Raw genomic sequence first — 14,804 nt, 5'->3', positions numbered from 1 at the left:
TCTGTAGGAGCTGATGGAGAGCAAGTTGTTAAAATGATGCGAAACAATGCACGAATTTGACTTGGGGTTGACGTTTCGCACGCGTCATTGATGTAGTTATCCCAGTGTTGGTCATTCTTCAATAAATTCAGAGCTTGGCATGCACTACGGTAAGTGTCATGTATAGTACCGTTTACAGTTCTCAAATACTCAAACGACGTCGGACCGGGTACATTCACCAAAAGCAGGCGTAGAAAGAAGCATTCATGTTGATTGGGGTGAACGGTGTAGAGTCTTCCTATCGTGGTATCTTTGAAGATGGTAGGTTGGCCTTCGACTGACTGGCTTCACTATGAAATACATATCGCCGAACTTTTGTTTTTTTAACTAAAATCTGGTAGGCATTGATGACCTTATCCAAGTCAAAATCCCAAACCCAATCATCATCGCTATCATTTTCAGTTTTGATATGTTTTGACTCTCGCTGTCCAGGTGGATCTTCATCTAACTGCGCGGTTTTGCGTTCTTTAGCCTCAAGCCGGTTTTCTTGCTGTTCTTTTGATTCCTCGGCACGCTTTCTTTTCTGACTTTCTCTATCAGCAGCAAGTTTTTTGGCATAGACTCTTTGAGCATCTTCATCGGCTTTTGCCATTGTAAGTTCATCAGTCATTGTAAACTTAAACATTAATAGATTTCTACGTGAACATATGTCTTAAATATCTTGAATGACGTCACCGTCAAAGCAAAAATGACGACAACTAATTTCATGACGTCAGTCAACACAGAAACATGACGTCACCTGATCCACAGACAGACACACAGACAGTCATGAAGTTAGTTGTCGTCATGTTTGTTATGACGATGAAGTCATTAAAGGTAGTCAATTGTCGTCATGTTTGTTATGACGATGACGTCATTAAAGGTATTTAAGACATTCGTTCACGGAAAAATGTTTAACTATAAAATGACTGATGAACCTACAATGGCAACAGCCGAGGAAGCTGCTCAAAGAGTCTATGCCAAAAAACTTGCTGCTGATAGAGAAAGTAAGAAAAGAAAGCACGAGGAAGAGGAACTACCAGAGCAACGCGAAACCAGACTTGCTGCTAAAAGAGAAAGTGAAAAAAGAAGGCGTGCCGAGGAACTACCAGAGCAACGCGAAACCAGACTTGCTGCTAAAAGAGAAAGTGAAAAAAGAAGGCGTGCCGAGGAACTACCAGAGCAAGATGAAACCAGACTAGCTGCTAAAAGAGAAAGTGAAAAAAGAAGGCGTGCCGAGGAATCACAAGAACAGCAAGAAAACAGGCTTGCTGCTGATAGAGAAAGTAAGAAAAGAAAGCGTGCCGAGGAATCGCAAGAGCAACCTGAAAATTATCGCCTGGCATTCAGGTACAGCCCAGTCGATGATTATAGCTTGAGTAGATGTGTTTAAATCGGGACTATGTCTAAAATTTGTCCCTACTGCAAGGCCTTGAAATTCAATGGTGAAACAATGGGAATGTGTTGCGCCTCAGGAAAAGGTAAACTTCCTCTATTGGCTACACCACCAGAGCCATTGAAGAATTTGCTTACTGGAACTACGTCAGAATCTAAGCGTTTTTTTTTATCACAGATCAGAAAATATAACTCATGTTTCCAAATGACGTCGTTTGGTGCCCAAATCGAAAATCCAGATCAATTTATGCCTACTTTCAAAGTAAAAGGGCAAATTTATCATAGAGCAGGGTCCCTTCTACCATTCTCAGGCAAGAATCATAAATTTTTACAATTGTTCTTCATCAATGATAGAAATTCTGAACTGAATGCACGTTGCGAAATTTCTCCCAACGTTGAAAGGACAATCGTTTCCCAATTGCAACATCTTTTCCACGAAAATACTAATTTAGTGCGTCTGTTCAAAACAGCCATCGATTTGATGCCTACTGATACGCATAAAATTGTTATTTCAGCTGACAAAACGCCTCCTGGCCAACTTGTGCGTAGATGCAATGCTCCGACTATCGACGAAGTGAAATTGTTATGGTCGGTGATCAGTTTTTACCTCGAGATATTATTCTTCATAAGCGAAACGCTCAGTTGGTAAGAATTGCTGAAACTCATCGATGCTACGATGCCCTACAATATTCTATCATTTTTTGGGATGGAACCGGCGGCTATCACTTTAATATTAAATTGATGAATCCAGCCACTAACAAAGAAATGAATAAGAAATGCAGTGCAATGCATTATTATTCCTATAGACTAATGATTCGGCAGGATGAAGACAATTATATTTTAAAATGCCGTCAATTGTTTCACCAAAACGTCGTTGATATGTACGCAAAAATTGAATCAGAACGTTTGCTATATATCCGTCTGAATCAGACCAAGCTCCGCTCTGAACAATACATTCATTTGCGAGATGCAGCTGTAAATGATGGTAATACCACAAACGTTGGAAGATTAACGATTTTACCTTCGTCATATTCTGGTAGTCTCCATCATATCAGATACATATGTAAATACGTCAACAAAAGCAGTGACATTGCAGTTTTTGGCTTGCATTCCGAAATCAAAGATATCGACGAAATCGTACAATATCAGGCTGGAAGATACATAAGCAGTAATGAAGCTGTTTGGCGAATTCTTTCATTTCCGATGCATGAACGTAGTCCAGCTGTTGTTCACTTAGCGGTACATTTACAGAATGGTCAACGTGTTTATTTTTTGGAATCCAACGTGCAACAAAGAGCCCTATATCCACCAGATACAAAGTTAACTGCTTTCTTTTCGCTATGTAAAAATGATTCTTTTGCAAAAAAAACTGCTGCATACTGAAGTGCCTTCGTATTACACGTGAAATGCTAAAAATAAAGTATTTGAACGTCGAAAACAGGGTAAGTCAGTCGACGGCCAACCTACCATCATCAAAGATACCACGATAGGAAGACTCTACACCGTTCACCCCAATCAACATGAATGCTTTTTTTCTACGCCTGCTTTTGGTGAATGTACCCGGTCCGACGTCCTTTGAAAACTGTAAACGGTACTATACATAACACTTACTGTAGTGCATGCCAAGCTCTGAATTTATTGGAGAATGACCAACACTGGGATAACTGCATCAATGACGCGTGCGAAACATCAACTCCAAGTCAAATACGTGCATTGTTTGGCATATTAACAACTTGCCATATTAACAACTTGCTCTCCATCAGCTCCTACAGAGTTATGGGAAAAATATAAATCAAAAATGTCCGTAGATATACTCCATCGAAAACGGTTAGATACGTCAGATATGACTTTTGATTTTACATCAGAAATTTATAACTACACTTTAGTTATTATAGAAGATTTGTGCGTATGTATTTCAAACGAAACTTCAGGATTTGGGAATGCCTTCACCTAATCGTACCGCTGCTGTTTCGACATGTGTAGAATTGGATCGTGAACAAAGTTACAGTACGAGTGATCTATTGTCGTATGTGCAAAATAACATTTCCAAGTTAACGTCGGAACAAAAAGACATTTATGATACGATAATGCATTGTGTAGATAGCAACGGTGGAGAAATTTTCTTTTTGGATGCGCCAGGAGGTACTGGTAAAACGTTTGTGATAAAACTGTTTCTGGCATCAATTCGATCAAAAAATGATATAGCGTTGGCAATTGCGTCGTCCGGAATAGCCGCAACGTTGCTGCCTGGTGGAAGAACTGCTCATTCCGCTTTGAAATTGCCTCTGAATTTGCATTCTACAGAAACTCCCACGTTCAAAATTTCCAAATCATCTGGGATGGGTAAAGTATTGCAGCAATGCAAACTTATTATTTGGGACGAGTGCACAATGGCACACAAAAAAATCGCTCGAGGCTCTGGATCAATGTTTGAAAGATTTGCGAGGGAATTCAAAACCCTTTGGCAGCACATTAATATTGCTTGCGGGAGATTTCAGGCAAACATTACCTATAATACCTAGATCAACCCCTGCAGACAAAGTGAATGCTTGCCTGAAAAATTCTAATTTATGGGCAAACGTAAAAGCATTAAAATTAACTACAAATATGCGTTTTAGATTGCAAAACGATGACTCTGGTCAAACATTTTCAGATCAATTGCTGGTAATTGGAAACGGAAAGCTCCCGGTAGACTCAATTTCAGGACGTATACAACTACCTGCTGAATTCTGTAATTTAGTGAAGTCCAAAAATGAATTGATTGAAAAAGTATTTCCGAATATTCTAAACAATTATAAAAATAATAAATGGCTAAGTGAAAGAGCGATTCTTGCACCCAAAAATATAGACGTCCACGAAATCAACAATATTGTTTTTGCCAAGATTCGAGACCAGGCAGTCCTTTACAAGTCAGTCGACACAGTTTTGGAACCAAATGAGGTGGTTAATTATCCATCTGAATTTTTAAATTCCGTGGATCTTTCAGGGTTTCCACCACACGTGCTACAACTAATAATAGGCGTACCAATAATACTGTTAAGAAATATCAACCCACCAAAGCTTTGCAATGGCACGTGACTTGCCGTAAAAAAAAAAAACAATGGAAAACGTAATAGAGGCAACAATCTTGACAGGGCCTTTTGAGGGTGAGGCTGTTCTTATTCCTCGCATTCCCATGATTCCATTGGATCTGCCTTTTCAATTTAAAAGATTGCAATTCCCAATTCGATTAGCATTTGCAATCACCATCAACAAAGCTCAAGGTAAATCATTAGAAAAATGTTGTATAGATGTTAATACTGATTGTTTTTCCCATGGACAATTGTACGTTGCATATTCGAGGGTCGGTAAACCTGACAATCTATTTATATGCAGCGACAATTGGAAAGCAAAGAATGTTGTATATTCGCAAGTTTTACGCAGTTAATTTGTATTGTATCTATTTATCTGTCTATCTATATAAAAACGAGTTGTGTGTATGCATGTTTGTTTGTTTGTAAAAAAGAGCGTTTGCATATGACGTCATTATAAGTACATAAGGCTTTGTATATGCACAGACAATGGGAAAGCCAAGAATGTTGTATATTCGCAAGTTTTACGTAGTTCAAAATACATATATAAATCTATCTATATTCATAGGTGGTACACAGGGACACAACTACAATGGCGCGTAACTAATATGGCGCGTAACGACTTACGCGCACGGGGGGGCTTGGGGGGCGCGAAGCGCCACCCCAACAGCTAGTATATATGAAGGGTGATCACATAAACTTCGGAAGGTGATCGTATAAACTATTTATTGCAGGTTTCATTCCAATCCGATTTCTAAGAATTGAACACTTACACCTATACACTTTTGATACTGCAAATTTTGTAATCATGAAAAGAATAACTTACGGCAATTTTATGTTAATCATTTGTTTGCTTCCTTGTTTCCTTTAATCACCCTGGCTCAATTGTGTTATCGTAATTAATCTCAAAACTCTTTAAATCTGGATCAGCAGCCTAAGTTGTCTAGTTTTAAAGCGGATGTACTCCTTGCAAAAAACAACCTTCTCAGTTTTTTTAGATATGTAAATATATCATTATCATAATTGTTAAGATGGCACTTGCCACCCCTTAATTCTAATTGTAATAGATGACATTGTCAACTAGTCATTGTCAAGTAAGTCAACACGTATAAAGCAAAATATGTTCGTTTCCAGTCTATTTAGTTTTAAACAAATTGTTAAAATCTTTATTTATATGATCAATCATTTGTAAATAAATTACGTAAATTACTCGCCTGTCACTATTTAGACAAAACTTATTTATCTTTTTGGAATTTATTGTTTTATACAACTTTCATTGCTAATATTATATTTAGTTTGTCAGCATGATTGAGGAGTGCCTCCGTAAGTGAGAAAGGTCCCTTATTCTTGGATTTAATTTATGACTTTTGGACTCTAATTAAGATTTTAGTATGAATTTCAAGTGTATTTATTGTGCCAGTTTGTTAAAGTAAAATCATACATTTTTGGAAATATTTTCAGGTTTTGGTGACATGGCAGTTGCAAATGCAATTGGAAGCAATGTTTTTGATATCCTTGTATGCTTAGGATTACCATGGTTTCTTCAAACTGTCATTGCAAAGCCGGGCTCTGTTGTCAGAATAATTAGTAAAGGTAAATACTATTCATTATAATAACAATATTACAAAAATGATAAATATTGTAAGTAAGCAAGTTTCTAGCTTCTTTGCAATATTAAACCTTTTTTACAAGAAAAAACAGTGCGAAATCCCGAACCTACATCATAACACTCTATCCTGAGGCCCTAGGTAAACATTGTCATAGGAACGAGTCAGGACCAAAGAAAATAGAAATCTTGCAGTAAAATACTGCAAACAAAACAAAACCTACAAAACCTACCTACGAAAGTCCAATAGAGACAGTGCGACTCAATCGGACTTTAAATGAATTAAATAAAAAAAACAAGTTTTTTCAACTGAAAGTAAGGAGTGACATCAAAACTTAAAACACACAGAAATTACTTCGTATATGAAAGAGGCTGCTTCCTCGTCAACGCCCCGCTCTTTACGCTAAAGTTTGACTCTTTCTCTCAATTCTTCTTTCTAAAACAGTAAAAAACTTTAGCGTAAAGAGCGGGGCGTTGATGAGGAAGCAGCCTCTTTCATATACGAAGTAATTTCTGTGCGTTTTAAGTTTTGATGTCACTCCTTACTTTCAGTTGAAAAAACTTGCTTTTTTTATTTAATTTCTGAACGTTTTTGAATCAATGCATGTTTTGATTTTGGCTCTCCGCAGAGGAATAATCAAAACAAAATTTGCATATTTTTTTTTTTGGCTCAATGGCTTTCTCATAATTTTGATCGAATCATTTTGAGAAAAAAAGAGCGGGGGACGAAGCCTAGTTGCCCCCCAATTTTTTGGTTAATTAAAAAGGCAACTAGAACTTTTAATTTTTTACGAATCTTTTTATTGGTAAAAGATTTACGTAACTTATAAATTAGCTTACGTAAAGAACTTTTGTATTCTCATGTTTTTATTACATATATGAGGGGATTCGCCCCATCGTCAGTACCTCGCTCTTTACACTAAAGCTTAAATTTTATCCCAATTCATTAAGAATGACCCCCTGAATCAGAAAAGCCGTAGAATAAGTAGTTGAAATTACCGAAAATACTTTAGCGTAAAGAGCGAGGTATTAGAAGGAGGTGAGCCCCTCATATGGGTAATAATTTCTGTTTGTTTTAAGTTTTATTGCTGTTCCTTACTTCCAGCTGAAAAAGCTTTTTCACTTTTATTTTTTAATTGTTTTTTTTTTTTAAATAATGCTAGTAAATCCTGCTCTCCCTTCATGGAAATTTTCTTCTCCCATTACAAATTCTCGAAGGAAAGTTCCCCCAGCATATCCCCCTCTTCTCAACCCCTCCCCTAAACTAAAAAAATCCTCCTGAAAACGCCTGTATACTTCCCAATAACCATTACTATATGTAAGCACAGGTCAAAGTTTGTAACTTGTTGCCCCTCCCACGGGGACTGTGGGGGAGTAAGTCGTCCCCAAAGACATAGTTATAAGGTTTTTCGACTACGCTGAATAAAATGGCTATCTCAGAATTTTGATCCGTTGACTTTGGGAAAATAATTAGCGTGGGAGGGGGCCTAGGTGCCCTCCAATTTTTTTGGTCACTTAAAAAGGGCACTAGAACTTTTCATTTCCGTTAGAATGAGCCCTCTTGCAACATTCTAGGACAACTGGGTCGATACGATCACCCCTGGGAGAAAAAAAAAAAAAAAAAAAAAAAAAAAAAACAAATAAACACGCATCCGTGATCTGCCTTCTGGCAAAAAATGCAAAATTCCACATTTTTGTAGATAGGAGCTCGAAACTTCTACAGTAGGGTTCTCTGATACGCTGAATCTGATGGTGTGATTTTCGTTAAGATTCTATGACTTTTAGGGGGCGTTTCCCCCTATTTTCTAAAATAAGGCAAATTTTCTCAGGCTCGTAACTTTTGATGGGTAAGACTAAACTTGATGAAACTTATATATTTAAAACCAGCATTAAAATGCGATTCTTTTGATGTAGCTATTGGTATCAAAATTCCATTTTTTAGAGTTTTGGTTACTATTGAGCCGGGTCGCTCCTTACTACAGTTCGTTACCACGAACTGTTTGAAACACAATTGAAATGAAATCGTCAAAAACAAAGCCATTTTTAACAATAGTTTGTTCTTTCTTTAAGAATATACATGAACTTTCAAGATGGAAACAAAATAGCATTAAGAACGTTATGAAAAAGCAGGATCCAGTGAAAAGTGAAAAAGTGTAAGTGTAATAAGGGCGGGTAGATTTTCAGACTTGAACCACTGTCTGTAGGAAAACTTTCAAAATGCAAAATGGCAACAAAATGGGTAATAGTTGAACCTCCTCCAGATGGCTTTTTGCATCTTTCTTCCTTCTCCTCAGTCAAAATTCAGCGCCTATTTTTACTTATATTATTTTTTGTGGTATAAAATGTTGAGAGAGATAATAAAAGAATGTAGTTAATCATAAATATAGAGAACTGCGATAAAAGAACAACTATTAGATCAGAGGAAAATCCTTAACATTGACTTGTCCTGGCGGGATTAGAACAATATTGTTAATGAAATTGAATGTAGAATCTTCCAAAAATTTTAATGTGATTCTGGGTCTAGTAACCCAATCCTGCTTTTTTTTTTACTTTTCATAATTTCCTCGAGAAACATAATGTCAATTTACTCTTCGTTTACAATAAAACTCTGGTAGAAATTTAGATTATAGGGTTTAAAATAAAATAGTTTGCGTTGACGAATTGTAAGGGCTGACTTGGGCTAATAGTAACTGAAGCTCTAAAAATTTTTGATGACGATTTATTTTATAACAATATGTAAATCACAGGAATCGGGTTTTTTACAATGATTCCAAATACATAAGATTCAACTTTACCGTTACTTGCCGAAAGCCACGAGCCTGAGATCAGGTCTGCTTTGTTATAGTTAAGGGTGGAAGCATCCCCAAAAGAGCAAGTGATCTTGATGAAAATTATACCATAAAACTCAGTATATCAAATAACTCCGACATGGTGGTTTCGAACTCTTATTTATAAAATCCGGAAATTGGTATTTTTTCGAAAGAGAAGGTAGATGAAATTTGTTTGTTTGTTTGTCATTTCTTTTTATAACAAAATTATTTTTATTATTATTATCGAACCTGCAGTCCTATTAAATGGAGAAGAGGCTCATTCGACCAGAAACTAAGAACTCTAACACCCTTTCTAATTAGCTAGCAACAATGCGTTATTGAGGCTCTCTGCTGCACTCTCTTATCCGATCCATCATAACTGAATTCATTTGTAATGAATGAAACTAGTGCAGAGCAAAGAAACTATAGATCTCATTTAACCTAAGGCTAATACTTTCATTTATTGTCTCAAATTTTATTTGCTCAAGAATGAAAGTTGATGGGTTCAAATCAAAACAGGTTAAGGACTTTCAAAAAGTTAAGCAAGAGTTTAGCTTTAAACCATCCTGTGGCAATATGATTGCATATTCTACAGATTTACCCTTGCATCATTTAAACTCTTTTTTTTAGGTATGGTGTATTCAACGGTTTCGTTATTCTCGACGATCATATTTTTAGTTGTTGCAACACACTTAAATAAGTGGAAGTTAGACAAAAAATACGGATGTGCTCTTATCCTGTGGTACTTATTCTTTATTTGTGTTGCCAGTATGTATGAGCTAAACATTTTTGGTGAATTCAATCCGCCAGAATGTCATTCTTCTGTATAGGCCAAATGATATCTTTTTTACAAATAAGAGATAATTGGACTCATCATTATCACAAAAGAGTCAGAAAGAGTTTCCAAAAAAACTCCTGTTTGGAAATTGTTTTTAGTATAACATTCAAGGATTGGTCTGGCTAAACTGAAGAATTATGTCCACAAAATATTCAATAGTTTTTGTAAAGGAAAGCCAATATTAATCTAATTGGGACTAATCACTTATTTCTAACTTAATTAATTTTCTACCAAGCAGAATATGAGAAAGATTTTCTTAAATATTGACAAATTTGTAGTCTCCAAAGCCACAGAGAAAACCAGCGGCGCGTTTCCAGAAATGCTTCAGCATACTAACCCCTCTAAGGTATCGGTACCTTGGCGTGCCGCCATCATGGTCGGTGGTGGCGAGCCACTCGGAACTTGTTAGATTATTTGTTGAAACTAAGAGGTTAAATAAGACAAGATTATTATTTAGCGGTTACTATTTAACGGTATATGTCAAAATTTCTGATTCCCCTCCTAATCTATTAAGAACTTTTATTATTCTTTTTTACTATTATAACAACCCTCAGTTTCTGACACACTGCACGGTCATCAGTGTTTAAGAGAAAATCTTTTAACCAAGTTTAGAGTGCAGAAACCCTGTCACAAGAACCAATATATTCGTACAGTAAAATTTGATTTTGAATATCCTGCTTCTACTGGAAAGTCTTTGTATATTTTTAGAGTCCAATTAACAGAATAATTTCAAGTAAGAGATATTTCGTTTTTATCAGTGGTAGCTGATCTTCACCTTCACCACCAGTTTTCCTTAAAAAATGAAATAATTATTTGGTAGATTATAACTCTCTAAGTCAGAAAACACTGAACAATCAGTTTGACACTATACTAGCGAAGTAATTGACAATTGAAATTGCAGGTATAGTAAAACATAAGTTATTTTGTGCAACATCTTACATCTATTAAGCAACACCTGTTCACACCTAAGTACAATAGACTGAATAATAAACAGTAATAAAATATCTGCTTTGGTAAACCTAACTTGAAAATGAAATACTATTTGATTCATCAATTAATTATCTATATAAATTAGACATAGTAATCAGTTCCATAACAGATTAGTTTCGCAATTTTTTAATTTTTCCTTAATACCTTGTGTTTGATGTAAACCAGCATGATTCTCTTAAGAGCCTACCATACTCCCAAGACAGAAGATAAAGTAAATGGGCAATGTAAATGATTATTTTATTTAGAGAGCCTTAAACTGTGAGATGAATGATATGTTTTTTTCTTGGCCATTCTATCATATCCACACACTAAATTTGTTTTGTAAAAGTGACAACATTTCTGCACCTAAACAAGTAATATTCTGTATTCCAGGATGATTTGTTCAAGTGTGATATGTAACCAAACATTCTATAGTAAACAAAGCTGAATACTTTGTTCAGGCATAGAGAGTGAATTAAAAACTTACACATTTTTTGCGTAACAATACACTATTAAATCAATTAACAAACAGTTGTCTAAGAAGAAGCAAAGCTTCTTGGGGAAAGTTCCGCCCAAAGCTACTTTCCAGATTCTTCTGGAAAGTTGCTAATATATGCTACTTTTTAGCCTGGATATATCAGACTAGACTATATTGACGTAAAAGCCCCCCGGAAAGTGTTTTGTGTAGATATGGGAAACCCGATCTTATTCAAGATGATGATTCATATGAACTGATGCGTGACCTTTGGTCTCTATTATCAAATTTGTCTACCATAGATGAGATTAATGAAGAGAAATTCTTTCTCACCTCTAATATTGCTTAGCTTCATCAAGAGCTTCAAAAAGATAATCTTAATGAACAACCTGACGACAGTAGCTACATTTTGGTTCTGACAAAAGTTGGACTTTCCCTTCCTAAGGGAGCTGCACTTTTGAATATGAAAATATTCAAGATAAGTTAAATTGATGAGTGTCTGAACCTTCCCGATGGTCTACTGATAAAAGGAAGTTTTCATTCAAAATGGCCAAGATCGTTATGTGGACCAAATTTGTCCCATCAACACTCAAAATCCGTTTACTTAAGGCTCTGACGATCATACTAATTTTGTGGGACTTCTTCCACACATAGTAGAAAGGATCCATGAAGAGACTGAAGAGTGGGTGTAGTCTCTGGTTTTGTCACTGGATCAGCTACCAGAACCAGTTGTATACCAGTTGTACAGTCTTCTCACAATCACATATCAAAGAAAAAGAAAGATCCTTATCAGATGATATATAAAGGCAGTATTGATGCAGAAAAACACGATGATGATGATGGTATGTGTAGTTAAATATATTTATATTTGAGCTTGGCAGCCCATGCCAAGAGTTCAAAAAATCCTGTTCCTGTTGTTACAATCAAACCAACCATTACTTTTTGTAAAAATATATTTGATTCAGCTGTAATTGATTGTAGCTGTGGCAAGAAAAGTTCAATTTTTGTGGCACGCGGTTGACATGCACAATTGTATTCGCCATCGTCGAATTAAAATTCAGTCTCGCTTTGGGGACTACATTTTTGGGTCATAGCACACAATATTTTGTGAAAAAACTAATTAAATTGAAACTTCTTGAATTGTTTTAAAACAGTAACATAACGCTCACTTATTTAAAGCACACTAGAAATATATCTGGATAAATGGAGTAGATGTTTAAATTTTGTAATTAATATGAAGTTCAAGATTAGTTCATATTTATACAATTTAGAAATTGTCTGAACCATGTGTTAATAGCAGAATTTTTTTAAGACTTGCGAATGGATGTTTTGTAGATAGTATCATACCCTCGTTTCTTTTCTTCTGCAGAATTCTAAATATGTCCTTTTCTCTTTATTTTGAGCCTTAAAGACGGCTTATGAACTTAATACACTTTTCACTGTGAGGAGTCAAATTACAATTTTATTCTGCCAGAGAGGATTAATCCACAACTTCTGTTCTGTTCCACCAAATTCTGTGCGCAGGTGGAATAGAAAAATCATAATGGGAGTCATATGAGATTTCTCCCAAAAACTTTGAAGAGCTCCCTTCGGTTCATTGATGAGTAACTATAATTTCCTGTGTGCCATTTATTTTTTCCTAGACAATGGGACTCCCATCTTAAAAATCAAATTTTCAACATAGTTGCTAGGCAATTGCCAACGTCAAGAACGTTATCTATTTCAATGAAAGATGAGTGAAAATTTTCTGTGAAGTGTTTGCTATAATATTTGCAGATTAGTTTTTCGTCGCTATATCAATATTCGCAACTGCAATATTAAGTTGTGGAATAGTATAATTTTTATCAGAATAGGTCTGAATAAAAAATATCTCACTAAATGCAACTAAATACGTAAATTATTAGTTTTAAACTTTACAAAGCTTAGGGATATAAATCACTGAATACAAAATCTTATCCATGAAAAAAATTGCTAATCACGTAAGTTTTTTATTTTACGTAAGTTTTCGTGTTACTCACAGATGCTTTTGGTACTTAGCCTGTGTAAGGATAAATACTTAAGAGTCTGGCGTATTCCACCCAGAAAATAGTCCCTGTTAAAACTTCCTCCTGGCAAATCCCCCTCATGGCGGAAAATTCGACCCAGAAAATTATCTTCTGACAATTTTCCCTTGGAAAACTCTCTCCCATGTAAAATTGAGCAGCCAAAGGGAAATTAAGATAAAGGAAAGAATAGAAAAAAGAAAGGATTCTCGGATATTCTACCTATATTCCAAAATACATGTAGAATGTATGTAAATTATTCCCTCGATATTGTCAACCAGTCGGATAATCTTTTTTATTAGGGAGATTGGCTGATGAAAATATACAACGTAAAATCAATGAAAGAAGATTAGTCTCAGTCAGTAAAGAACAGAAAATAAAGCAATTTTAAGACCGATTTCATCGAAATCAGTGCGTAAAAACTATCAACCAGTCGGTAAAATCCGCTCCTCCCCTCCCCCTACCCAAAAAACCGAATAAATTGGTCATTGACAGCTCTGGTGAGTATCAGACCAAATCCACAGGAAGCTACTGCTGGTACTTCTTAGCCCAGCCTGTTGTCTCCACGATCGTCCAACTTAGAGCAACTCTTCAGTCGCCATTAATTTCTTGCTATCAAACTAATATCAAACATTAATTTCTCACCATCTTGCGTGAAGGCAAAATTGTTAGCTAACAATTTTCTAAAGCTTGATATTTGGATGGGATATGCTGAAAAAAAAAGAAAAAAAAAGACGAGCTTGAAAATAATCCAGCGTAGTTAGTTAGGCTGTTTCTAAAGATATTTGAAAGAAACCAGCAAAGGAATGGAACCCTTAAGGAACTATGCCCTAGAGAATTGAGCCTCCAGTATCCTGGAAGTCCTGAAAAAAAAAGAATAGAACAGATCCTATACACCGTAACATGAATAAACCCGTCAAATAAATTTTGTGAGTGTTGGCTGTAGTTCGTTCTTTACTAGGTTACAGTTACTACCGCAGCCATGACTTTTATTTATTACTATGCCAAAAATAAGTAAATGAAAGTTCCTGTTGTTAGCTAATAACGACTGAGTTATTTTCAAACAATATAGTTTTCATCAATTGTTGTTTTGAGTGTTAATTTAGTGATTTCATTTAAAATTAAAAGCTTTTTATCTTGCCAAATATATCCAAACAAGGATTCTTTTATCATCAAAATTGCCATTCATAAATTGTTACCTTTAGTATTTATTCGAATCTTGATTAAAATGTTTAGTCTGAGTTAAATTACACCTTTTATTTTATTTAGTGTCTTTGTATTTTCTTGTCATTTAGAGTCTTTATTATAATTTTCAATCCAAAAACTTGTGTGAAAGAAGGTTTTGAATGGTTAAATATAAAATTATTTTTAGTTTGGTTGTGAATTTCTGACAAGGTGATATTTTTTGTCTAAGTTTTCTTTGATGTTCACAGTTTTGGAGACTACTCCTATAAGAATAAAATTTAGATTTAAATTCTTACAGATATTTTCTGCGTGTTTATTTTTATTTATTGATAGTATGAGCCGTTTATTTTTGATTTGAAAGTTTTCATTTTCAGGGTTTAGTTTATGTCCAACAT

The 14,804-nt window shown here is 35.3% G+C and overlaps 1 protein-coding gene across 2 annotated transcripts in view; it reads left to right on the top strand.

Annotated features, from left to right (window-relative positions):
- LOC136025025 (probable sodium/potassium/calcium exchanger CG1090) overlaps nt 1–13,475 on the top strand; it is a 107,793-nt gene extending 94,318 nt beyond the window's left edge. For both annotated transcript variants that reach the window (XM_065700664.1, XM_065700665.1), the window contains 2 exons: nt 5,946–6,077; nt 9,531–13,475. In XM_065700664.1, the coding sequence (XP_065556736.1) occupies nt 5,946–6,077; nt 9,531–9,730 (332 nt within the window). In that variant the 3' untranslated portion in view covers nt 9,731–13,475. The remainder of the gene's footprint in view (nt 1–5,945; nt 6,078–9,530) is intronic.
- The last annotated feature ends 1,329 nt before the right edge of the window (nt 13,476–14,804 follow it).

This window comes from Artemia franciscana, chromosome 3 (assembly GCF_032884065.1).
Source record: "Artemia franciscana chromosome 3, ASM3288406v1, whole genome shotgun sequence".
NCBI classification, from domain to species: Eukaryota; Metazoa; Arthropoda; class Branchiopoda; order Anostraca; family Artemiidae; genus Artemia; species Artemia franciscana.
This window is presented reverse-complemented; position numbering and strand designations above follow the sequence as displayed.